Raw genomic sequence first — 26297 nt, 5'->3', positions numbered from 1 at the left:
CCCACCAAGCCCCCGGTGGCCCATCCAGCCCGTGGTGGCCCCCCGCAGCCCGTGGTGGCCCCCCAGGCCCCCGCGGTGGCCCCACCTTGCCGACGGAGGAGAAGAAGTCCTCGAGGTCGCGGGGGCGGATGCGGGCGGCCAGCTGCATGCAGAACACGGTGCGGGCGTCGCGCTCCTCGGGGCTCAGGCTGCCCAGGGGCTCCCTGCGGGGGGCGCTGCGTCACGGGGGGCACCTGCCCCATAGCGCCCCATAGCGCCCCCCGGGGGGCACCCAGCCCCATAGCGCCCCATAGCGCCCCCCGGGGGGCACCCAGCCCCATAGCACCCCATAGCACCCCCTGGGGGTCACCCCGCCCCACAGCGCCCCCTGGTGGGCACCCAGCCCCACAGCGCCCCCTGGTGGGCACCCAGCCCCACAGCGCCCCCCGGGGGTCACCCAGCCCCACGGCGCCCCCCGGGGGTCACCCAGCCCCACAGCGCCCCGTGGTGGGCGCCCCCTGCCCCACAGCGCCCCCTGGTGGGCACCCAGCCCCACAGCGCCCCCGGGGGGCACCCCCCGCCCCACAGCGCCCCCCGAGGGACACCCAGCCCCACAGCGCCCCCTGGTGGGCACCCTGCCCCACAGCGCCCCCCGGTGGGCGCCCCCGCTCACCGCGCAGGGCTCTTCTCCCGGTACAGGGGGCTCTTGCTGTGCCCAAAGCGGCGCCTGCGGGAGGGATTTTGGGGTGAATTGGGGGGATTTTGGGTGTTTTGGGGGGTTTGGGGGTGAATTTGGGATGAATTTAGGGGGATTTGAGGGATTTTGGGGTGTTTTGGGGTGAATTTGGGGGGATTTGGGGGGATTTGAGGGGATTTTGGGTGAATTTGAGGGGATTCTGGGGTGTTTTGCGGTGAATTTGGGGTGATTTTAGGCAGATTTTAGAGATTTTGGGGCAATCTGGGGAGATTCTGGGGGATTTTGGAAGGATCCTGGGAGAATTTTAGGGGGATTTGAAGGGATTTGTGGGGATTGGGGCAGATTTCAGGGATTTCAGGGGGATTTGGGGGTGTTTTGGGGTGAATTTAGGGGCATTTTAGGGGGAGTTGAGGGGATTTTGGGTGAATTTGGGGAATTTTAGGGGATTTGAAGGGATTTTAGGGGATTTGGGGAGGATTTGAGGGGATTTGGGGAAGATTTGAGGGGATTTTAGGGGATTTGGGGGATTTTAGGAGGATTTGGGGGTATTTTGGGGTGAATTTAGGGGGATTTTAGAGAATATGGGGGATTTTGGGGTGTTTTGGGGTTAATTTGGGGGGACTTCAGGGGGATTTTAAAGATTTTTGGGGGGATTTGGGGAGATTCTGGGCAATTTTGGAGAGATCTTGGGAGGTATTTGGGAGATTTTGGGGTGTTTTAGGGGATTTGGGGGATTTTGGAGGGATCTGGGGACATATTTGAGGAATTCTGGGGTGTTTTGGGATGAATTGTGGGGATTTTGGGGGGACTTGAGGAGATTCTGGGGGATTTGGGGAGATTTAGAAAGATTCCGAATAATTTTGGAGAGATCTGAGAAGATATTTGGGGGATTTTGGGGGGATTTGGGGAGATTTGGGGTGTTTTGAGGTGATTTGTGGGGATTTGGGGGTGATTTTAGGCTGTTTTGGGGGATTTCAGGGTGATTTTGGGGGGAGCTTGGGAGGTATTTGGGGGATTTTGGGCTGATTTGAGAGGATTTGTGGGAGAATTTGGAGTGTTTTAGGGTGTCGTGGGGAGATTTGGGGAGTTTTGAGGTGAATTTGGGGGGATTTTAGGTGGATTTGGGGATTTTGGGGGATTTGGGGTGAATTTGGGGAGATTTGGGGTGAATTTTGGGGATTCAAGGAGATTTTTGAGTGGTCTGGAGTGATTTTGGGGTGATTTGAGGGGATTTTGGGGTGTTTTGGGGTGAATTTCGGGGGATTTGAGGGGATTTGAGGGTGAATTTGACGGGATTTTGGGGGATTTGGGGTGAATTTGAGGGGATTTTAGGAGATTTGGGAGATTTTAGGGGGATTTGAGACGATTTTGGGGTGTTTTGGAGTGAATTTGGGAGGATTTTAGGGAGATTTTGGGGGATTTGGGGTGTTTGGAGGGGATTTGGGGGGGATTTGAGGGGATTTGGGGGATTTTGGGGTGTTTTGGGGGATTTGTGGGGATTTGAGGGGATTCTAGAGTGTTTTGGGGGGATTGGGGGTGTTTTGAGGTGAATTGTGGGGATTTGGGGGTGTTTTGGGGTGAATTTGGGGGGATTTTAAGGGATTTGGGGGATGTGAGGGGATTTTGGGGGGATTTGAGGGGATTTGAGGGGATTTTAGAGAGATTTGAGATGATTTTGGGGTGTTTTGAGGTGAATTGTAGGGATTTTGGGGTGGATTTTAGGGATTTTAGAGAAATTTGGGGAGATTCCAGGGAGTTTTGGAGGGGTCTTGGGAGATTTTGGGGTGCTTTGAGGTGAATTTGGGGGATTTTAGGGGATTTGGGGTGAATTGTGAGGACTTGGGGGGGATTTTAGGGTGTTTTGGGGGGATTTGGGGGGATTTTAGGGGATTTGGGAAGGATTTGAAGGGATTTTGGGATGAATTTGGGGTGATTTCAAGGAATTTGGGGGATTTTGGGGTGTTTTGGGGTAATTTGGAGTGATTTCGGGGTGATTTTAGGGTATTTGAGGGATTTTAGGAAGATTTTAGGAAGATTTTGGGGATTTTGGGGTGTTTTGGGGGGGATTTGGGAGGGATCTGAGGACGTATTTGGGGAATCTTGGGATGTTTTGGGGTGAATTGTGGGGATCTGGGGAGGTATTTGGGGAGATTTGGGCTGTTTTGGGGTGAATTTGGGGGGATTTGAGGTGTTTTAGGGTGGTGTGGGGGGACGTGGGGTGTTTTGAGGTGAATTTGAGAGGATTTGAGGGGATTTGGGGGGATTTTAGAGAGATTTGAAGGGATTTTTGCATTGGTCTGGAGTGGTTTTGGGGTTATTTTAGGGGATTATAGGATTTGGGGTGAATTTGAGGGGATTTTGGGATGTTTTGGGGTGAATTTGGGGGGATTTTAGGAGTTTTGTGGGATTTGAAAGGGATTTGAGAGTTTTTTGAGGTAATTTAGAGTGATTTTAGGGTGGATTTGAGGGTATTTTGGGGGATTTGGGATGAATTTAGGGGGATTTGGGATGAATTGTGGGGATTTTAGGGGGAGTTGAGGGGGTTTTGGGGTGATTTTGGGTGAATTTGGGGGGATTTTCGGGGATTTGGGGAATTTTAGGGGATTTTGGGGGGATTTTAGAGATTTTGGGGGGATTTGGGGGGATCTTAGGAGGAACTTGGGAGGCATTTGGGGGATTTTGGGGTGTTTTGCGGGGAGCTGGGGTGTTTGGAGGTGAATTTGGGGGGATTTTAGGAGGATTTGAGGTGATTTTGGGGTGTTTTGGGGTTAATTTGGGGGGATTGTAGGGGATCTGGGGGATTTTGGAGTGATCTGGAGTGATTATGGGGTGATTTGAGGGGTATTGGAGAGGATTTTAGGGTGTTTTGGGGTGAATTTCAGAGTATTTTGGGGGATTTGGGGTGAATTTGGAGGGATTTGAAAGGATTTTGTGGGGGTTTGAGGGGATTTGGGGGGGTCTGGAGCGGTTTTGGGGGGATTTGGAGTGATTTTGGTTTTTGGGGGGGTGAATTTGGGGTGTTTCGAGGTGAATTTGGGGGGTTTTGGGGGGATCTGAGGGGATTTGGGGGGGATTTTAGGATGTTTTTGGGTGATTTGGAGTGGTTTTCAGGTGATTTGCGGAGATTTCTGGGGGATTTTAGGGATTTGAGAGGATTTGTGGGGATTGGGGAGAATTTTAGGGATTTTGGAAGGATTTGGGGAAATTCTGGAGAATTTTGGAGGGATCTTGGGAAGTATTTGGGGGATTTTGGGGTGTTTTGGGGTGAATTCAGGGGAATTTTAGAGGGAGGGGATTTTGGGGAGATTTTGGGTGAATTTGGGGGGTGATCTGAGGGGATCTGAGAGGATTCTGGGGTGTTTGGGGGTGAATTTGGGGGATTTTAGGGGGAGTTGAGGGGATTTTAAGGTGGTTTGGGATGAATTTGGGGGGATTTTAGGGGATATGGGGAATTTTAGGGGATTGGGGAGAATTTGAAGAGATTTGGGATGAATTTAGGGTGATTTTAGGGGATCTGGGGGATTTTGGGGGGATGTGAGGAGGATTTTAGGGAGATTTTGGAGGATTTGAGAAGATGCTGGAGAATTCTGGAAGGATCTTGAGAGGTATTTGGGCGATTTTGGGGTGTTTTGGGGTGAATTGTGGGGATTTGGGGAGATTCTGGGGGATTTGGAGAGATTTAGGAAGATTCCAAAGAATTTTGGAGAGATCTGAGAAGACATTTGGGGGATTTTGGGGGAATTTGGGGGGATTTGGGGGGATTTGAGATGAATTGTGGGGATTTGGGGGGGATTTTAGGGTGTTTTGGGGGATTTTAGGGTGATTTGGGGGGATTTGGGGAGATTTTGGGGGGAACTTGGGAGGTATTTGGGGGATTTTGGGCTGATTTGAGAGCATTTGTGGGAGGATTTGGAGTGTTTTAGGGTGTCGTGGGGGGATCTGGGGTGTTTTGAGGTGAATTTGGGGGGGATTTGAGGGGGATTTGAGGGGATGTTGGGTTGATTTGGGGTGATTTTAGGGGATTTGAGGGATTTTAGGGGGATTTGAGGTGGTTTTGGGGTGTTTGGGGGTATATTTGGGGGGGATTTCAGAGGGATTTGAGGTGATTTTGTGGTGTTTTGGGGTGAATTGTGGGCATTTTGGGGGGATGTGGGGAGATTTAAGAAGATTCCGGGGAATTTTGGAGGGATCTTGGGAGGTATTTGCGGGATTTTGGGGTGTTTTGGGGGCATTTGGGGTGTTTTGCAGTGAATTTGTGGGGATTTTGGGGGGTTTGGGGTGATTTTAGGGAGTTTTGGGGTGAATTTGGGGGATTTTGGGGGATTTGGGGTGAATTTGGGGGATCTTGGGAGGTATTTGGGGGATTTTGGGGTGTTTTGGGGTGAATTTGGGGGGATTTTAGAGGATTTGGGGGACTTTGGGGTATTTGGGGGGGACTGGGGGTGTTTTGAGGTGAATTTGGGGGGATTTGAGGGGAATTTCGAAGTATTTTGGGGAGAATTTGGGGGGATTTTAGGGGATTTGGGGTATTTGAGAGGAATTTGAGAGTATTTTGGGGTGATTTAGAGTGATTTTGGGGGAGATTTTAGGGGATTGGGAGAATTCTGATGTGATCTGGAGTGATTTTGTGTATTTGAGGGGGATTTGAGAGGATTCTGGTGTGTTTTGGGGTGAATTTAGGGGGATTTTAGAGATTTGGGGGGGATTTGATGGGATTTGAGGGAGATTTTGGGGTGATTTGAGGTGATTTTGGGGTGTTTTGGGGTGAATTTGGGGGCATTTTAGGGGATTTGGGGGTTTTGGGGGTAATCTGGAGTGATTATGGGGTGATTTGAGGGGATTTTGAAGGATTTGAGGGTGATGTGAGAGGATTCTGGGGTGTTTTGGGGTGAATTTGGGGGGACTTTAGAGATTTGGGGGGGATTTTAGGGGATTTGGGGGATCTTAGGGGGATCTGAGAAGATTCTGTAGAATTTTGGAGGAATCCTGGGAGATATTTGGGGGATTTTGGTGTGTTTTGAGGGGGATTTGGGGGGATTTGGGGAGATTTTGGGGGGAACTTGGGAGGTTTTCGGGGGATTTTGGGGTGATCTGGGCTGATTTGAGGGGATTTGTGAGAGGATTTGGAGTGTTTTAGGGTGTTGTGAGGGGATTTGGGGTGTTTTGGGGTGATTTGGGGTGTTTTGAGGGGCGTTTGAGGGGATGTTGGATTGATTGGGGGTGATTTTAGGGGATTTGGGGGGGAATAGAGGAGATTTTGGGGGGATTTGGGGTGAATTGTGGGGATTTGGGGGGGATTTGGGGTGATTTTGTGGTGTTTTGGGGCGAATTTGGGGGGATTTGAGAGGATTTTGTGGGGGTTTGAGGGGATTTGGGGTGGTCTGGAGTGGTTTGGGCGCGATTTTAGGGGATTTTGGGGATTTGAGGGGCATTTGGGGTGAATTTGAGGGGATTTGGGGGGAATTTGGGGGATTTTAGGGGGATTTGAGATGATTTGGGGGGGATTTTAGGGGATTGGGGGATTTGAGGGGGATCTGAAGGGATTTTGGGGGGATCTGGGGTGAATTTGAAGGGGTTTGGGGGTGTTTTGCGGTGAGTTTGGGGCGGTTTGAGGGGATTTTGTGGTGATTTGAGGCGATTTTAGAGTGTTTTGGAGTGATTTGAGGTGATTTTGGGGTGTTTTGGGGTCATTTCGGGGTGTTTTGGGGTGAATTTGGGGGGATTTTAGGGGATGTGGGAGATTTTGGGGGATTTTGAGGGAATTTGACGGGATTTGAAGTGATTTTGGGGTGTTTTGGTGTGAAATTGGGGGGATTTGAGGTGATTTTCTGGGGGCTTGAGGGGATTTGGGGTGGTCTGGAGTGGTTTGGGGGCGATTTTAGGGGATTTTGGGGATTTGAGGGGCATTTGGGGTGAATTTGAGGGGATTTGGGGGTATTTTAGGGGGATTTGGGGGATTTGAGGGGGATCTGAAGGGGATTTGGGGTGAATTTGAAGGGGTTTGGGGGTGTTTTGCGGTGAATTTGGGGCGGTTTGAGGGGATTTTGTGGTGATTTGAGATGATTTTAGGGTGTTTTGGAGTGATTTGAGGTGATTTTGGGGTGATTTGGGGTCATTTTGGGGTGTTTTGGGGTGAATTAAGGGGGATTTTAGGGGATTTGGGAGATTTTTGGGGATTTTGGGGGAATTTGACAGGATTTGAAATGATTTTGGGGTGTTTTGGTGCAAAATTGGGGGGATTTGAGGTGATTTTGTGGGGGTTTGAGGGGATCTGGGGTGGTCTGGAGTGGTTTTGGGGCGATTTTAGGGGATTCGGGGGATTTGAGCGGGATCTGAAGGGATTTTGGGGGGATTTGGGGGTGTTTTGCAGTGAATTTGGGGGGGTTTTAGAGGATTTTGTGGTGATTTGAGGTGATTTTAGGGTGTTTTGGAGTGATTTGAGGTGATTTTGGGGTGTTTTGGGGTCATTTCGGGGTGTTTTGGGGTGAATTTGGGGGGATTTGGGAGATCTTTGGGGATTTTGGGGGAATTTGACGGGATTTGAAGTGATTTTGGGGTGTTTTGGTGCGAAATTGGGGGGATTTGAGGTGATTTTCTGGGGGTTTGAGGGGATTTGGGGTGGTCTGGAGTGGTTTTGGGGTGATTCGGAGTGATTTTAGAGGATTTTGGGGTGATTTTAGCGGATTTTGGGGGGATTTGAGGTGATTTAGGGGTGATTTTAGGGGAATCTGAGGGGATTCTGGGGCGACGTGGGGGCTCACCGTGCGCGCTCGTCCCGCCGGCGCTCCCGGCTGCGGGACCGACTCCCCCTCCGGCGCTCCCGGCTGCGGCTGCGGTGCCGGCTGCGGCGCTCCCGGCTCCGGCTGCGGCGGCGCCGCTCCCTGTCCCTGTCCCGGCTGCGGCTGGGGGGGGGGACACGAGGGGGGGGTCACCCCAAAACCCCCCAGACCCCCCCAAACCCCCCCCAAAACCCCCCTCACCCCACCTGTGTCTGTGCTCACGGCTCCGGCTCCGGCTCCGCTTCTTCCTGCTGCTGCAATGGGGGATTAGGGGGGGTGAGACCCCCAAATCCCCCCCCCACGGCACCCCCTGACCCCCCCAGACCCCCCACGCCCCCCCTGACCCCCCCCAGACCCCTACAACCCCCCCACACCCCCCCACCTGCTCCCGCCGCTGCTCCCGCTCTCCTTCTTCGCCTCTTTGCTCGTCTCCTCCGCCGGCTGCTGGGGGGGGGGTGGGGACATCAGTGAGACCCCCGAAAATGACCCCAAACCCCCCCAAAATGACCCCAAACCCCCCCAAAAATGACCCCAACCCCCCCCAAAATGACCCCAAACCCCCCCAAAATCTCACCTGCGCCGCGGGAGGCTCCGTCTGCACCTTGGAGGGGCCGGGCTGAGCCTGGGTTAAGGGGGGGGACACACATCAGAGCCCCCCAAACCCCCCCCCCCAAATAACCCCAAGGCATCAGGGGACCCCAAAGAGCCCCCCCGGGGACCCCAATACCCCCAGGGGGACCCGAACCCCCAGGGTGGCCCCAAAAGGGCACTTTGGGGGGCTAAAAGACCCTGCGGGTGACCCCAAATCCCCTTTAATTGTCCCAAAATCACTTTAATTGACTCCAAATCCCCTTTAATTGGCCCCAAAACTCCTTCAGATCACCCCAAACCCCCTCTAGGACACCCCAAGCCCCCTTTAGATGACCCCAAACCCCTTTAAGTCACCCCAAACCCCTTCAGACGCTCCTAAACCCCCTTTAGAAGACCCCAAACCCCTTTAATTGGCCCCAAAACCCGTTAAATTGGCCTCAAAACCCCTTTAATAGGCTGCAAAACCCCTTTAATTAGCTCCAAAACCCCTCTAGATGACCCCAAAGCCCCTCAAAGTCACCCCAAACCCCCTTTGGATGACCCCAAAACCCCTTTAAGTCACCCCAAAACCCCTCTAAGTCACCCCCAAAGCCCCTTTAAGCGACCCCAGCCCCCTATAAACGACACCAAACCCCCTCCAGATGACCCCAAATCCCCTTTAATTGGCCCCAAACCCCTTTAATTGCCCCCAAAACACCTTTAAGTCACCCCAAACCTCCATTAGACGACCCCAAACCCCCTCTAAGTCACCCCAAACCCCCTCCAGATGCCCCCAAAGCCCCTCAAATTCACACCAAACCCCTTTTAGGTGACCCCAGCCCTCTTTAGATGATCCTAAACCCCCTTTAGATGACCCCAAAACCCCTCAAAGTCACCCCAAACCCCCTCTAGGACACCCCAATCCCCTCTAGATGACCCCAAACCCCCTCTAAGTCACCCCAAACCCCCTTTAAATGACCCCAAACCCCCTCTAGATGACCCCTAAATCCCCCTAAGTCACCCCAAACGCCCTCTAAGAGACCCCAACCCACTTTAGATAACCCCAAACCCCTTTAAATCACCCCAAACCCCTTTAGATGACCCCAAGTCCCCTTTAATTGACCCCAATCCCCTTTAATTGATCCAAAATCCCCTTTATATCACTCGAAATCTCCTTTAAATGATCCCAAAACTCATTAAAGTCACTCCAACCCCCTCTAGATGACCCCAAACCCCCTTTAACTCACCCCAAACCCCTTTAGATGACCCCAAATCCCCTTTAATTGGCCCCAAACCTTTTTAATTGGCCACAAACCCCCTTTAGATAACCCCAAACACCCTCTAAGTCACCCCAAACCCCCTTTAGATGCCCCCAAACCCCCTTTAGATGCCCCCAAACCCCCTTTAGATGACCCCAGAACCCCTTTAGGTCATCCCAAACGCACTTAAATCACCCCAAACCTGCTCTAGAACATTCTAAAACCCCTTTAAAAGACCCCAACCCCCTCTGAATCACCCCAAAGCTGCTCTAAGTCACGCCAAAGACCCTCTAGGATACCCCTAACCCCCTCTAAATGACCCCAAAACCCCTCAAAGTTACCCCGAAGCCCCTCTAGGACACCTCAACCGCCTCTAGATGACCCCAAACCCCCTTTAGATGACCCCAAATCCCCTTTAATTGGCACCAAACCGCTTTAATTGGCCGCAAAACCCCTTTAATAGCCCCAAATCCCCTCTAGGACACCCCAAAACCCCTCAAAGTCACCCCAAACCCCCTCTAAATGACCCAAACCCCTTTAATTGGCCCTAAAACCCCTTTTAAATCACCCAAAACCTCCTCTAGGACACCCCAAACCCCCCCAAAGTCACCCCAAACCCCCTTTAAGCGACCCCAACCCCCTTTAGATGACCCCAAAGCCCCTCTAAGTCACCCCAAACCCCCTCTAGGACACCCGAAACCCCTTTAGATGACGCCAAACCCCCTCAAAGTCTCCCCAAAGCCCCTCAGAGTCACCCCAAATCCCCTCTAGATGCCCCCAGCCCCTTCCGCTTGACCCCCAAACCCCTTTAAGCGAACCCAACGCCCTTTAGATGACCCCAAAACCCCTCAAAATCACCCCAACCCCCTTTTAATGACCCCAAACCTCCCCTAGATGACCCCAAAACCCCTTTAAGTCATCCCAAACCCACTTAAATCACCCCAAACCCACTCCAGGACTCCCTAAAAACCCCTTTAAATTACCCCAAACCCCCTCCAGATGACCCCAAAGCCCCTCTAGGACACTGAAAACCCCCCTTAAATCACCCCAAACCCCTTTAAGTGACACCAACCCCCTCTAGATGCCCCCAAAACCTCTCAAAGTCACCCCAAACCCCCATTAGATGACCCCAAAACCACTTTAAGTCACCCCAAAACCCCTTTAAGTCACCCCAAACCTCCTCAAAGTCACGCCAAACCCCCTCCAGATGACCCCAAATCCCCTTTAATTGGCCCCAAACCCCTTTAATTGACCCCAAACCCCCTCTAAGTCACCCCAAACCCCCTCCAGATGCCCCCAAAGCCCCTCAAATTCACACCAAACCCCCTTTAGGTGACCCCAGCCCCCTTTAGATGATCCTAAACCCCCTCCAGATGACCCCAAAGCCCCTCTAGGACACTGAAAACCCCCCTTAAATCACCCCAAACCCCTTTAAGTGACACCAACCCCCTCTAGATGCCCCCAAAACCTCTCAAAGTCACCCCAAACCCCCATTAGATGACCCCAAAACCTCTTTAAGTCACCCCAAAACCCCTTTAAGCGACCCCAACCCCCTATAAATGACGCCAAACCCCCTCCAGATGACCCCAAATCCCCTTTAATTGGCCCCAAACCCCTTTAATTGCCCCCAAACCCCCTCTAAGTCACCCCAAACCCCCTCCAGATGCCCCCAAAGCCCCTCAAATTCACTCCAAACCCCCTTTAGGTGACCCCAGCCCCCTTTAGATGATCCTAAACGCCCTTTAGATGACCCCAAAACCCCTCAAAGTCACCCCAAACCCCCTCTAGGACACCCCAAAGCCCCTCTAGATGACCCCAAATCCCTCTAAGTCACCCCAAAACCCCTTTAAGTGACCCCAACCCCCCCCAGACGCCCCCAGCCCCCCCCTCACCTCCTCCTTCTTGTAGGGCGCCTCCAGCATGGCCTCGATGACGATGTCGAAGTCGTCCGACGTCATCGCGTCCGTCTGGGGGGGGGGGGGGGGGGGGGGGCGACACGTGACGTGGGGGGCAGATCGCGACCCCCCCCTTTACCCACAATGCCCCACGGGTGTCTCCCCCCCCCCACCCCCAACTCACCGGGTCCTGCAGCGGGTTCGAGCCCCCCGCCTCCATCGTGGGGGGGCGCCCCCCCGAGGGCTCCTTCCTAGCGACGCAAACGGGCGGTGACGTCACAGTCCGACTGTGACGTCACAGCCCAAGCGACGACGTCACGCGCTGACCCAAAACCCCCCTAAATCGCCCCAAAAGCCGCCGCCCCCCCCCACGTGTATAATGGGACGCGCTAAGCCACGCCCACCCCTAAGGCCACGCCCCCCGCGACAAGCCACGCCCCCTGGCGGCGCGGCGGCCCCTCGGCCCCGCGCATGCGCACTGCGCGCTCCCCCCCCCCCCTCAGCTCCCGCCGCCGCCGCCGTTCCCCGCCGCCCCCCACCGCCTCGCCCCCCCCCCGCACCGCCGCCGCCCGTGACGTCATCAGCGCGCCCTGCGACGCGTCCCTGCCCCGGTACGTACCGGCCCCCCCTTGTGCTGGCGGCGGCGGCGGCGGCGGCGGCCCGGACGCGGCGTTAAGATGGCGGCGGCCCTCCAGAACCTTCCCCCCCTCCTCCTGCCCGCCCTCCTCGCCACTGCGCAGGCGCGCCCCGCGCCCCGCCCTCCGCCGCGCTCCCATTGGCCGCCTCTGCCTGCTTCTCCGCCCTCCCATTGGCCGAGCGCGCCGAGAGGGGCGGGGGAAACGACGCCGATTGGCTCCGAGCCGGGAAAGGAGGCGGGGCGACGCGCCGCACAGCCGATTGGCTGCGGAGGGCGGCGGCGCTGATTGGTCCGCCGCGCGGCGTTGCCGGGCGCGCTCTCCACCCACCACCTTAGCCCCGCCCCCTTGCGCCGTCGCCATGGCGACGCGGCCTAGTCGGGCCCGGCGAAGCCTGCGCTGGAGTTCCGGGAGGGGCAAACGGCGGCGCCGCTGCTTCCCCCACACCCCAAAGGGCTCCGGGGGGGCCCACAGAGCCCCGCGGCGCCGGCTGGGGTCATAAATATGCAAATATGCAGATTAATCAGCTTAAAAATGGGTGAGAACAGCGTGAGGGCGGCGGGAAGGCCCCAAGATGGCGGCCGCGCTGCCCCCCCCGCCCCAACATGGCCGCCGCGCTCCCCCCCCAGCCCCTCAATAACACCACGGAGGATGGAGGCCGAAGGAGCCTTTATTGGCGGCGGCGCCCCTCAGAGGCCGATGGTGTAGGAGCGGCCGGCAGGGTTGTGCAGGGCGGAGCAGGCCGGGGCGGTGACGGCCCACTCGTACCACACCTTCTTGGGCGTGGCGCAGCGCCAGAAGGACACCGCCACCTCCTCGCCCGCCCGCACCGCCAGCGGCTGCTGCGGGGGGGGAGACGGTGAGATATCGGTGAGGTGGTGGCGTTACGGCGAAGCCAAGATGGCCGACGGCCCCCCCGGGCCACCCCAAGATGGCCGACGGCCACCCCGACCCGCTACGGCCAACGTCTACCCAACCCAAGATGGCCGACGTCCACCCAGAACCAAGATGGCCGACGTCTACCCAACCCAACGATGGCCAACCTCAACCCAGAGCCAAGATGGCCGAGCCCAAGATGGCTGCCCTCCACCCAAGCCCATGACGTCAAGGTGCTGCCAACCCAAGATGGCCGACGTCTACCCACAGCCAAGATGGCCAACATCAACCCAACCCAAGGTGGCCAACCTCAACCTTAACCCAAGATGGCCGCCCTCCCACCAAGCCCACTACGGCCACCTCAAGATGGCCACCGTCTACCCATGGTGTTCAAGATGCTGCCAACCCAAGATGGCCGACATCCACCCAGAGCCAAGATGGCCAACGTCTACCAAGAGCCAAGATGGCCGCCCTCCCACCAAGCCCACTATGGCCACCCCAAGATGGCTGCCCTCCACTCAAGCCCATGGTGGTCAAGGTGCCGCCAACCCAAGATGGCCGACATCCACCCCAACCAGCTATGGCCGACGACTACCCAACCCAATGATGGCCAACCTCAACCCAGAGCCAAGATGGCCGATCTTATGCCAAAACCAAGATGGCCGCCCTCCTGCCAAGCCCACTATGGACTCCTCAAGATGGCCGCCCTCCACCCAAGATGGCCGCCCCGCCCAAGATGGCCGCCGCGGCCCCCACCTTGATGGGGAAGAAGATGGGGAACCAGGAGAACATCCCCGGTGAGTGCGTCTCGGGGCGGATACCTGCGGAGACCCCGCCCCCGTCACCTCTGGCCCCGCCCCCTTCACCTCCTGGCCCACCCTGATTGGCTGAGGCCTAGCCCCGCCCCCCTGACCCCACCCACGTCACCCCAAGCCCCGCCCACTCCTCCAACGTTGACCTCAACCCAACGCCGTTGGCTTGGGTTGGCTCAACCAATCCCCCTGGCTCCGCCCCCTTGACCCGCCCACTCTTCCCATTGGCCAGGTTGACCCGCCCACTCTTCCCATTGGCCCCCGCTGACCTCTAGCTCCACCCCCTGACCCCGCCCACCCCCAAGCCCCACCCACTCCCCCATCATTGACCTCAACCCAACGCCATTGCCCACCGTAGCTCCACCCCCTTGACCCGCCCCCTCTTCCCATTGGCCCCTGTTGACTTCCGGCTCCGCCCCCTCTTCCCATTGGCCAGGTTGACCCGCCCACTCTTCCCATTGGCCCCCGTTGACCTCTGGCTCCACCCCCTGACTCCACCCACCCTCAAGCCCCGCCCACCCCCAAGCCCCGCCCACTCCCCCATCATTGACCTCAACCCAACGCTGTTGCCCATCGTAGCTCCACCCCCTTGACCCGCCCTCTCTTCCCATTGGCCCCTGTTGACCTCTGGCTCCGCCCCCTCTTCCCATTGGCCAGGTTGACCCGCCCACTCTTCCCATTGGCCCCCATTGACCTCTAGCCCCACCCCCTGGCCCCACCCACCCCCAAGCCCCGCCCACTCCCCCCATCACTGACCTCAACCCAACGCCGTTGCCCACCGTAGCTCCACCCCCTTGACCCGCCCTCTCTTCCCATTGGCCAGGTTGACCCGCCCACTCTTCCCATTGGTCCCCGTTGACCTCTAGCTCCACCCCCTGACCCCACCCACCCCCAAGCCCCGCCCACTTTCTACCATCATTGACCTCAACCCAACGCCGTTACCCACCGTAGCTCCACCCCCTCGCCCCCTTCGCCCGCCCCATTGGCCCCCTCACCCCCCCGCCGCCCCCCGCCATTGGTCCCCGCGCTGGCCCCGCCCCCCCCCGCGCTGGCCCCGCCCCCTCACTCAGCCCCACGTCGCCGTAGAGGGTGGCCTCGAAGTAGCCGGCGAAGCCGTGCAGGGCCGTGTCCACGCCCACGCGCCACGAGAGCCGCCGGTACCGCGCGTTGTCCTGGGCGGGGTCTGCGGGGGGGGACACGCCCACGTGGTGACGTCACCATGACGTCATCATGACGTCACACTCCACGGCGCCACGCCCAATGACGTCACAACCCAACCGGGAGCCACCACCGTGGTGATGGTGCCCCCTTGTGGACGTGGCGCGCTGTGGGCGTGTCCCCCGAAGCCCCGCCCCCTTGTGGGCGTGGTCATGGGGGCGTGGCATGTTGTGGGCGTGTCCCGATGCCCCGCCCCCCTTGTGGGCGTGGCCACCCCCCCAGGCCCCGCCCCTCACCTGGCTTGGGGTGGCGGAAGGAGAAGCAGGGCCGGGGCGGCGCCAGCTGGTGGAAGTTGTGCAGCCGCACCACGTAGGGGGTCTCGAACTGCGCCTGGGGGGGCACGGCGACCCATAGCGACCCATAGCGACCCATAGCGACCCATAGCGCCCCATAGCTGCCCCATAGTGACCCATAGCTGCCCCATAGCGCCCCATAGCTGCCCCATAGCGACCCATAACCTGACCCACAAGTGCCCCACAACCTGCCCAACTGCCCCCCAACTGTCCCATAACTGACCCACAACCTGCCCCACGGCTGCCCCATAACCACCCCATAACCTGCCCCATAGCATGCCCCACAAGTGCCCCACAACCTGCCCCACAGCGCCCCATAACCTGCCCAACCTGCCCCACAACTGCCCCACAACATGCCACACAACCGGCCCAACTGCCCCCCAACTGTCCCATAACTGACCCACAACCTGCCCCATAGCTGCCCCATAACCTGCCCCAGAGATGCCCTACAAGTGCCCCCCAACCTGCCTCACAACTGTGCTCTAATCTGCCCCACAACTGCCCAACCTGCCCCACAAGTGCCCCATAACTTCCCAACTGCCCCACAACTGCGCCTTGGCTGCCCCACACTGTGGCTCACAACTGCCCCACAACTGCCCCCCAACCTGCCCCCCAAATGCCCCACAACTGCCCAAGTGCCCCACAACTGCCCCCCCAATCTGCCCCACATTTTGACTCACAACTGCCCCACAACCACCCCACAGCTGCCCCACAACCTGCCCCACAAGTGCCCCCCAATCTGCCCCACATTGTGGCTCAAAACTGCCCCACAACTGCCCCATTGTAGCCCCAAGTGCCCCACAAGTGCCCAAGTGCCCCATAGCTGCCCCATGGCTGCCCCACATTGTGGCTCACAACTGCCCCCCACCCGCCCCCGATCTGCCCAACTGCCCCACAGCCTGCCCCACATCTGCCCCACAACTGGCCCCCAACTGCCCCACAGCAGCTCCATGGCTGCCCCATAACCTGCCCAACCTGCCCCACAACCTGCCCCCCAACTGCCCCACACTGTGGCTCATAACTGCCCCATAACTGTCCCACAACTGCCCCCCACGACCTGCCCCACAACTGCCCCATAACCTGCCCCACGGCCACCCAACAACTGCCCCATAACTGCACCACATTGTGGCTCACAAGTGCCCCCCACCTGCCCCCCAACCTGCCCCCCAAGTGCCCCACAACTGACCCCCAACCTGCCCCACAGCCACCCACAATTGCCCCATAACTGCCCCACAACCACCCAACAACTGCTCTACAATTGCCCCCACCTGCCCCACAGCTGCCCCCCATCTCCCCCCCCTCCTGCCCCCCAAGTATCCCGCCCCATAGCGCCCCCCCCTGCCCCCCAAGTGCCCCCCCGTACCTGGGGGTGCCGGTCGGGCTCGCGGCAGCCCCGCACCTCGTTGTAGAGCTTGGAGGAGGCGACGGGCGCCAGGAAGGACGTGTAGGCGCAGGGGATGCTCACGCCGTCCGCTGGGGGGCGCGTCAGCTCCCGTAATCCCGCCCTAATCCCGCCCCACGGGCCCTAATCCCGCCCCACGGCCCATAATCCCGCCCCACGGCACCCATAATCCCACCCCACAGCCCATAATTCCGCCCCAAACACCCCTAATCCCGCCCCACAGCCCCTAATCCCGGCCCACATACCCCTAATCCGGGTCCCACAGCCCCTAATCCGGGTCAAACGGCCCCTAATCCCGCCCCACAGCCCCTAATCCCGCCCCACGGCCCCTAATCCCGGCCCCACGGCCCCTAATCCGGGTCCCACGGCCCCTAATCCGGGTCCCACGGCCCCTTGTCCCGCCCCACAGCCCCTAATCCCACCCCACAGCACCCATAATACCACCCCACAGCCCATAATTCCGCCCCAAACACCCCTAATCCCAGCCCCCCAGTCCCTAATCCCGCCCCACAGCCCCCAATTCCAGCCCCACAGCCCCCAATTCCAGCCCCACGGCCCCTAATCCCGGCCCCAAGGCCGCTAATCCCCGCCCACGGCCCCTAATCCCGGCCCCACGGCCCCTAATCCCACCCCACGGCCCCTAATCCCACCCCACGGCCCCTAATCCCGGCCCCACGGCCCATAATCGCGCCCCACAGCCCCTAATCCCGGCCCCACAGCCCCTAATCCCGCCCCACAGCCCCCAATTCCAGCCCCACAGCCCCTAATCCCAGCCCTACCGCCCCTAATCCCAGCCCCACGGCCCCTAATCCTGCCCCACAGCCCCTAATACCACCCCAAACACCCCTAATCCCACCCCAAACACCCCTAATCCCAGCCCCACAGCTCCTAATCTCAGCCCCACAGCCCCCCACAGCCCCTAATACCACCCCAAACCCTAATCCTACCCCAAACCCCGATTCCACCCCAGCACCCCCAATCCCACCCCCAGCCCCTAATCCCCACCCCACAGCCCCCCAACACCCCGAATCCCACCCCAAAAACACCCCTAATTGCAGCCCTATGTCTCTAATCCCAGCCCCACAGCCCCTAATCTCTGCCCCCCAGACCCATAATCCCAGCCCAAACACCCCCAAAGCCACCCCCAAAACCCTAATCCCAGCCCCCCAACCCCTAATACCAGTTCCAACACCCCTAATCCCACCCCCCACACCCCTAACTCCACCCCAAACCCCCCTAACCCTAACCCAAACCCCCCCAATCACCCCTAATCCCACACCAAAGCCCCCCAATCCCACCCCAAACCCCCCTAATCCCACCCCAAACACCCCAATCACCCCCAATCACCCCTAATCCCACCCCCACACCCCTAACTCCACCCCAAACCCCCCTAAACCCAACCCAAACACCCCCAATCACCCCTAATCCCACCCCAAACACCCCCAATCCGAGCCCCACACCCCTAATCCCACCCCAAACCCCCCCAATCCCACCCCCCACACCCTCAATCCCACCCCAACCCCCCCTAATCCCACCCAAACACCCCTAATCCCACCCCAAACACCCCCAATCCGAGCCCCACACCCCTAATCCCACCCCAAACCCCTGCAATCCCACCCCAAAGCCCCCCAAACCCCCCCAATCCCACCCCAAACCCGCCCTTAATCCCACCCCAAACCCCCGCAATCCCACCCCCACACCCTCAATCCCACCCCAAACACCCCTAATCCCACCCCAAACCCCCCCAAACCCTCCTAATCCCACCCCAAACCCCCTAATTCCACCCCATACCCCCCCAAACCCTCCTAATCCCACCCCAAACCCCCCCAAACACCCCTAATCCCACCCCCCAAACCCCCAATCCCAGCCCCACAGCACCTAATCCCACCCCAAACCCCCTAATCCCACCCCAAACCCCCCCAAACACCCCCAATCCCACCCCAAACCCGCCCTTAATCCCACCCCAAACCCCCCTAACCCCAACCCAACCCCCCCCAATCACCCCTAATCCCACCCCAACCCCCCCCAATCCCACCCCAAACACCCCCAATCCCACACCTGGCCCCTAATCCCACCCCAAACCCCCCCAATCCCACCCCCCACACCCTCAATCCCACACCAAACCCCCCCAATCACCCCTAATCCCACCCCCCACCCCCCCAATCCCACCCCCCCCACCCCTAATCCCACCCCCCACACCCCCCTCACCCTTGAGGCAGTGCTGGGCCCCGTCGAGGCACTCCGGGGACAGCTCGTTGTCGCCGAAGGAGCCCAGCAGCTCCGACACCATCAGGTCGGCGCCCTCGGGCGCCCGCCACTCCCGCATGTCCCGCGCCACCACCGTCACCTGCGCCCCCCACTCCTCGTACTGCCAGCTCTCCAGCCTGGGGGGCGGGGGGCAGGGTGTGGGGCAGGATCTATGGGGCAGGATCTATGGGGCAGTATCTATGGGGCAGGGGACTATGGGCAGGGTTATGGGGCAGGGCTATGGATCAGGCTCTATAGGGCAGACTCTATGGATCAGGCTCTATGGGGCAGGGCTATGGGGCAGGGCTATGGGGCAGGCGCTATGGGGCAGGCGCTATGGGGCAGGATCCATGGGGTAGGATCCATGGGGCAGGCTCTATGGGGCAGGCTCTATGGGACAAAGCTGTGGGACAGGGCTATGGGGCAGGCTCTATGGGGCAGGGCTATGGGGCAGGGCTATGGGGCAGGGCTATGGGGCAGGCTCTATGGGGCAGGGCTACAGGGCAGGCTCTATGGGTCAGGATCTATAGGGCAGGATCCATGGCGCAGGGCTATGGGGCAGGGCTATGGGGCAGGGCTACGGGGCAGGCTCTATAGGGCAGGCTCTATGGGGCAGGATCTATGGGGCAGGATCTATGGGGCAGGATCTATGGGTCACGCTATGGGGCAGGATCTATGGGGCAGGCTCTACAGGGCAGGGCTATGGGGCAGGCTCTATGGGGCAGGCTCTATGGGGCAGGCTCTATGGGGCAGGGCTATGGGGCAGGGCTCTGGGGCAGGCTCTATAGGTCAGGATCTATGGGGCAGGATCCATGGGGCAGGCTCTATGGGGCAGGGGGGCTATGGGACAGACTCTATGGGGCAGGGCTATGGGGCAGGGCTATGGGGCAGGCTCTGTGCATCAGAGGGTTAAGGAGCAGGGTCTATGGGGCAGGCTCTATGGGGCAGGGGGGTTATGGGGCAAGATGTATGGATCAGGATCTATGGGTCAGATTCTATGGGGCAGGCACTATGGGGCAGTGCTATGGGGCAGCGCTATGGGGCAGCGCTATGGGGAAGGCTCTGTGGGGCAGGGGGTTAAGGAGCAGGGTCTATGGGGCAGGATCTATGGGGCGGGGCTATGGGGCAGGGCTATGGGGCAGGGCTCTGGGGCAGGGCTCTGGGGCAGGCTCTATGGGGCAGGCTCTATGGGGCAGGATCTATGGGTCAGATTCTAAGGGGCAGGCTCTATGGGGCAGGCTCTGTGGGGCAGTCCTATGGGGCAGTGCTATGGGGCAGCGCTATGGGGCAGCGCTATGGGGCAGGGGGTTAAGGAGCAGGGTCTATGGGGCAGGATTATGAGACAGGCTCTATGGGGCAGGCTCTATGGGGCAGGGCTATAGGGCAGGGGGTTAAGGAGCAGGGTCTATGGGGCAGGATCTATAGGGCAGGCCTATAGGGCAGGCTCTATGGGGCAGGATCTATAGGGCAGGGCTATGGGGCAGGCTCTGTGGGGCAGGATCCATGGGGCAGGCTCTATGGGGCAGGCTCTATAAGGCAGGGCTACGGGGCAGGCTCTAAGGGGCAGGCTCTATAGGGCAGGGCTATGGGTCAGGCTCTATGGGGCAGGGCTATAGGGCAGGGCTATGGGGCAGGCTCTATGGGGCAGGGCTATGGGGCAGGGCTATGGGGCAGGATCTATGGGGCAGGATCTATGGGGCAGGCTCTGTGGGGCAGGATCTATGGGGCAAAGCTGTGGGACAGGGCTATGGGGCAGGATCTATGGGGCAGGATCTATGGGGCAGGATCCATGGGGTAGGATCTATGGGGCAGGCTCTATGGGGCAGGCTCTATGGGACAAAGCTGTGGGACAGGGCTATGGGGCAGGCTCTATGGGGCAGGGCTATGGGGCAGGGCTATGGGGCAGGGCTATGGGGCAGGCTCTATGGGGCAGGGCTACAGGGCAGGCTCTATGGGTCAGGCTCTATGGGTCAGGCTCTATAGGGCAGGATCCATGGCGCAGGGCTATGGGGCAGGGCTATGGGGCAGGTTCTATGGGGCAGGTTCTATGGGGCAGGCTCTATAGGGCAGGATCTATAGGGCAGGGCTATGGGGCAGGCTCTATGGGGCAGGGCTACGGGGCAGGCTCTATAGGGCAGGCTCTATGGGGCAGGATCTATGGGGCAGGATCTATGGGGCAGGGCTGTGGGACAGGGCTACGGGGCACGATCTATGGGGCAAGCTCTACAGGGCAGGGCTATGGGGCAGGCTCTATGGGGCAGGGCTATGGGGCGGGGCTCTGGGGCAGGCTCTATAGGTCAGGATCTATGGGGCAGGCTCTGTGGGGCAGGGCTACGGGGCAGGCTCTATAGGGCAGGGATATGGGGCAGGCTCTATAGGGCAGGCTCTATGGGTCAGGCTCTATGGGGCAGGGCTATAGGGCAGGGCTATGGGGCAGGCTCTATGGGGCAGGGCTATGGGGCAGGGCTATGGGGCAGGATCTATGGGGCAGGATCTATGGGGCAGGCTCTGTGGGGCAGGATCTATGGGGCGGGATCTATGGGGCAGGGCTCTGGGGCAGGGCTCTGGGGCAGGCTCTATGGGGCAGGGCTATGGGGCAGGGCTATGGGGCAGGCTCCATGGGGCGCTCACGTGACGACGGCGTTGGGGTTCTTCTCGACGGCGTAGAGCCGCAGGCGCCGCCCGGCCTGGCGCCCCGCCCGCAGCGCCGCGTGCACCAGGGGGCCGCGCCCCGCGCCCAGCACCAGCACCACCCTGGGGGGCACGGGGGGGGTCAGCGGGGGGCGCCCCATAGCGGGGGGGCGACCCATAGCGGGGGGGGCGACCCACAGCGGGGGGGGGGCGACCCACGGCGAGAGGGGACCCATAGCGGGGGGGTGACACATCGGGGTGTGACCCACAGTGATGGGGAGGGGGTGCTGTGGGGCGCCCCATAGGGCAGTGGGGTGCCCCATAGCAGTGTGGGACACTGTGGGATGACCCATAGGGTGTGGGGTGCCCCATAGGGCAGTGGGGTGCCCCATAGAGATGTAGGGTACCCCATAAGGATGTGGGGTGCCCCATAGGGGTGTGAGGTGCCCCATAGGGGTGTGGGTGCCCCATAGGGGTGTGGGGCACACCATAGGGCTGTGGGGTGCCCCATAGGGATGTGGGGCACACCATGGGGCTGTGGGGTGCCCCATAGGGGTGTGGGGTGCCCCATAGTGGGGGGGTGACACATAGGGGCGTGGGGCGCTGTGGGGTGCCCCATAGGGATGTGGGTGCCCCATAGGGGTGTGGGGCACGCCCCATAGGGGTGTGGTGCCCCATAGGGGTGTGGGGCACCCTATAGGGCTGTGGGCGCCCCATAGGGGTGTGGGGTGCCCCATAGGGATGTGGGGCACCCCATAGGGCTGTGGGGTGACCCATAGAGATGTAGGGTGCCCCATAAGGATGTGGGGTGCCCCATAGGGGTGTGAGGTGCCCCATAGGGCTGTGGGTGCCCCCTAGGGCTGTGGGGTGCCCCATAGGGGTGTGGGGTGCCCCATAGAGCAGTGGGTCACCCCATAGGGGTGTGGGGCACCCCATAGGGTGTGGGGCACTGTGGGGTGCCCCATAGGGTGTGGGGTGCCCCATAGGGGTGTGGGTGCCCCATAGGGGTGTGGGGCGCCCCATAGGGCTGTGGGGTACCCCATAGTGGGGGGGTGACACATAGGGGTGTGGGGCACTGTGGGGTGCCCCATAGGGCTGTGGGTGCCCCATAGGGGTGTGGGGCACCCCATAGGGTGTGGGGCGCTGTGGGGTGCCCCCTAGGGCTGTGGGGTGCCCCATAGAAGTGTGGGGTGCCCCATAGGGGTGTGAGGTGCCCCATAGGGCTGTGGGGCGCTGTGGGGTGCCCCCTGGGGCTGTGGGGCGCCCCCTAGATGTGTGGGTGCCCCCTAGATGTGTGGGGCGCCCCACAGCGCGGCACTCACTGCACGTTGCTGTCCTTCTCCTCCTCGGGCACGCGGTCCAGGAGGCACTTGTAGATGGCCTAATGAATATGCTAATGAGCAGGGGGGCGTGGCTTGGCGCTGGCCCCGCCCACCCCAGGGCGCAAGCCCCGCCCACCTGCTGGTACTGGGCGTATTTGATTGGGTCCTTCTCGAACACCTCGTAGGTCTGAGACTCCAGGTTGTCCATCAGGGGCTGGGGGGCGGGGCCAATGAGGGACACGCCCCTATGGCCACGCCCCCACGACGGGCCACGCCCCCTACAGCGAGGCCACGCCCCTTCCCATACCCCCCATAGAGCTCCATATATGGCTCCTCCCCCTTTGGCCACGCCCCTTTAAGCCCCTCCCCTCGTGGCCACGCCCCCGATTGGCCCCGCCCCTTCCTGAAGCCCCGCCCCTTCCCTGAAGCCCCGCCCCTTCCCCCATACTCCCACCCCCTTCCCCCCCCTTGGCCACGCCCCCAGTCTGAAACCACGCCCCCAGCTCCAAGCCCCGCCCCCAGCTCCAAGCCCCGCCCCCAAGGTCAAACCACGCCCACACCACAAAGCCCCGCCCCCTTCCCCAAGCCCCGCCCCCTTAACCCCTTCCCTCCCCACATCCTCCCCTTATAGGACCCCACCCCCTTGGCCCCGCCCCCTTTTGCCCCACCCCCCCGGTGAAGCCACGCCCCCGGGTGAAGCCACGCCCCGAGGATGAAGCCACGCCCCCTTAACCCCTTCATTGCCATGCATCCTGCCCCTAAAGGACCCCCCTTGTGCCCCACCCCCCTTGTACCCCACCCCCTTAAGCCCCGCCCCCCTTGGCCCCGCCCCCCCGGGCCCCGCCCCCCCGGCCCCGCCCACCTGGAGGGGCGCCTGCAGGTAGTCCTCGTAGCCGCGGGCGAACAGCTCGTATGCGGAGGGGGGGGGCCGGTGCTGGCCCAGGTGCTCCAGGTACTGCAGGTACGCGGCCAGCGGGCGCCCGCCGTGCCGGGGGGCCCCCGACAGCACCACCTGCACCTCCAGCTGGGGGGCACGGGCACCCATGGGACCCCCAGGCACCCCAGAGACCCCCAAACCCCCCAAAAAAAACAAATTACCCAAAAAAACCACCAAATTACCCCAAAAAACACCAAATTACCCCAAAAAACACCAAATTACCCCAAAAAACACCAAATTACCCCAAAAAACACCAAATTACCCCCCCAAAAAACAAATTACCCCTCAAAAAAAACCAAATTACCCCAAAAAACACAAATTACCCCCAAAAAACACAAATTACCCCAAGAAACAACAAATTACCCCAAAAAACCACAAATTACCCCAAAAAACCACAAATTACCCCAAAAAACCACAAATTACCCCAAAAAACAACAAATTACCCCAAAAAACAACCAAATTACCCCCCCAAAAACCCCAACTGCCCGAAAAAACCCCAAATAACCAAAAAAACCCACAAATTACCCAAAAACCCACCAAAAAATGCAAATTACCCTCAAAACCCGGATTACCCCCCCGAAAAACCCAAATACCCACAAACTACCACCAAACACCCGAAATTACACAAAATAAACCCCAAAGTACCCCCAAAGCGCCCCCCCCAAAAACAAATTACCCCCCAAAAAAAACAAAATTACCCCAAAATACCCTCAAAATGCAAATTATCTCCAAATACCCCCCAAAAACCCCAATTTCCCCCAAAAAAACAAATTACCCCCAAATAACCCCAAATTTCCCAAATCATCCAAATTACACCAAAAAACCCAAATTACTCAAAAAAAACCACAAATTACCCCAAAAAAACCCCAAATGACCAAAAAAACCCCAAATGACCAAAAAAACCTGCAAATTGCCCCAAAAAAACCCCAAATTATCCCCCAAAAACCACCAAAATACCCAAAAAACCCCTGAATTACCCCAAAATACCCACAAAAAATGCAAATTACCCCCCCAAAACACCCAAAATTACCCAAAAAAACCCCAAAATTACCCACGAAAAAATGCAAATTACCCTCAAATACCCTCAAATACCCAAATTATTCCCCCTCAAAACCCCCAAATACCCACAACTTACCCCCAAATACCCCCAAAAAAGCAAACTACCCCACAATACCCCAAAATACCCCCCAAAAAACCCAGATTACCCTAAAAAACCCAAAATTATTTCCAAATACCCAAAAAAAAATACGATTTACCCCCAAACCCCCCCCAAACCCCAAATATCCCCCCAAGTAACCCCGAATTACCCCAAAACACCCACAAAAAAAGACAAATTACCCCAAAAAAACCCAAATTACTCCAAAAAAACCCACATTACCCCCCAAGAAAACAAAATTACCCAAAAAAACCCCAAATAGCCCCCCAAAAACCCCAAATTACCCCAAATTACCCCCCAAAAAACTAAATTACCCCCAAAACCCCCCAAAATTACCCCCCCAAAAAACAAATTACCCCAAAAAAAACCCTCAAATTACCCCAAAATACCCAAATTACCCCAAAAAATACAAAATTACCCCAAAATACCAACAAAAAAGCAGCAAATTACCCCCAAATACCCCCCAAAACCCCAAACTACTCCCCCCAAAAAACCCAAATACCCCCAAATTACACCCAAACACCTGAAATTACCCCTAAATACCCCCCCAAAAACCTAAATTACCCCCCAAGAAAACAAAATTGCCCAAAATAACCCCAAATAACCCCCCCAAAAACCCCAAATTACCCCAAAATGCCCCCCAAAAAACTAAATTACCCCCAAAAGACCCAAATTACCCCCTCAAAAAAACTAAATTACCCCCAAAAATCCCCCAAATTACCCCCCAAAAATACAAATTACCCCCAAAAACCCTCAAATTACCCCAAAATACACAAATTACCCCCCAAAAAACCAAAATTACCCCAAAATACCAACAAAAAAATACAAATTCCCCCCAACCCCCCCCAAAACAACAAATACCCCCCGGAAAAAAAACAAAATTACCCCCAAATACCCAGAAAAAAATGCAAATTACCCTCAAATACCCCCCAAAACCCTGAGTTACCCCCCAATAAAAACAAAATTGCTCCCTAAAAACCCAAAATTACCCGAAAAAAACACAAAATTACACAAAATAACCCAAATTACCCCCCAGAAAAACCCGAATTACCCCAAAAAAACCTGAATTACCCCCCAAAAATCCCAAATTACCCAAAAAAACCCCAAGTTACCCCCCCAAAAAACCCAAATTCCCCCAAGATATCCCCAAAAAAACACGAATTACCCTCAAATACCCCCCAAACCCCCAAATGACCTCCCTGAAAAAACCCAAAATTCCCCAAAAAAACCCCAAATTACCCCCCAAAACCCCCGAATGACCCCGAATCCCCCCCCCGACCGCCGTACCCGGAGCAGGCGCCCCACGAGGCGCTGGTGGGCGCGCGAGAGCACGGGGAAGCCCTTCTTGTTGGTGAGGAAGAGCGCGGTGGGCAGCACGGCCGCCCGCACCGGCTCCCCCAGCCACCGCTCCAGCGCCGGCCCCGCCGGCAGGTCCGCGCCCACCTCCAGCGCTGGGGGCGGGGTCACGCACCGGCACGCCCACAGAGCCCCTGGCCCCGCCCACACAGCCCATGGCCCCGCCCACAGAGCCCATGGCCCCGCCCACACCCCCATATGGGGCCACAGGCCAATATCTATTAGGGCTTGGC

At 58.6% G+C, this 26297-nt stretch overlaps 2 protein-coding genes across 2 annotated transcripts; both read right to left on the bottom strand.

The window, feature by feature from the left end:
- Positions 1-85: 85 nt before the first annotated feature.
- Positions 86-11897, bottom strand: LOC137677347 (probable RNA-binding protein 23; the record flags this gene model as incomplete). Its single annotated transcript, XM_068424646.1, has 9 exons — positions 11799-11897; positions 11364-11430; positions 11177-11251; positions 8030-8077; positions 7838-7899; positions 7662-7709; positions 7438-7578; positions 653-706; positions 86-203 (listed from the first exon to the last, which is right to left on the bottom strand). Coding segments are annotated over exons 2-9 (582 nt in total), but the record flags the coding sequence as incomplete, so codon positions are not given.
- A 569-nt stretch (positions 11898-12466) lies between these two features.
- PRMT5 (protein arginine methyltransferase 5) lies at positions 12467-26262 on the bottom strand. The gene is made up of 11 exons (XM_068424645.1): positions 25996-26262; positions 23478-23639; positions 22752-22829; positions 22616-22674; positions 21294-21416; positions 18624-18799; positions 16377-16486; positions 14957-15050; positions 14569-14685; positions 13447-13511; positions 12467-12656 (listed from the first exon to the last, which is right to left on the bottom strand). The coding sequence occupies exons 1-11, from the start codon at positions 26260-26262 to the stop codon at positions 12504-12506; spliced, it is 1404 nt and encodes a 467-aa protein (XP_068280746.1). The 3' UTR covers positions 12467-12503.
- Between the last annotated feature and the right edge of the window lie 35 nt (positions 26263-26297).

Source organism: Nyctibius grandis, unplaced genomic scaffold, assembly GCF_013368605.1.
Source record: "Nyctibius grandis isolate bNycGra1 unplaced genomic scaffold, bNycGra1.pri scaffold_153_arrow_ctg1, whole genome shotgun sequence".
NCBI classification, from domain to species: domain Eukaryota; kingdom Metazoa; phylum Chordata; class Aves; order Nyctibiiformes; family Nyctibiidae; genus Nyctibius; species Nyctibius grandis.
This window is presented reverse-complemented; position numbering and strand designations above follow the sequence as displayed.

Coding starts and splice junctions, on each gene's coding strand:
- PRMT5 (XM_068424645.1), bottom strand. CDS start 26,262: ATGGGGGTGTGGGCGGGGCCATGGGCTCTGTGGGCGGGGCCATGGGCT. Junction 21,417..22,615: donor GAGAAGGACAGCAACGTGCA/GTGAGTGCCGCG, acceptor CGTGCCCCCCAG/GGTGGTGCTGGTGCTGGGCG. Junction 18,800..21,293: donor AACCCCAACGCCGTCGTCAC/GTGAGCGCCCCA, acceptor CCCGCCCCCCAG/GCTGGAGAGCTGGCAGTACG.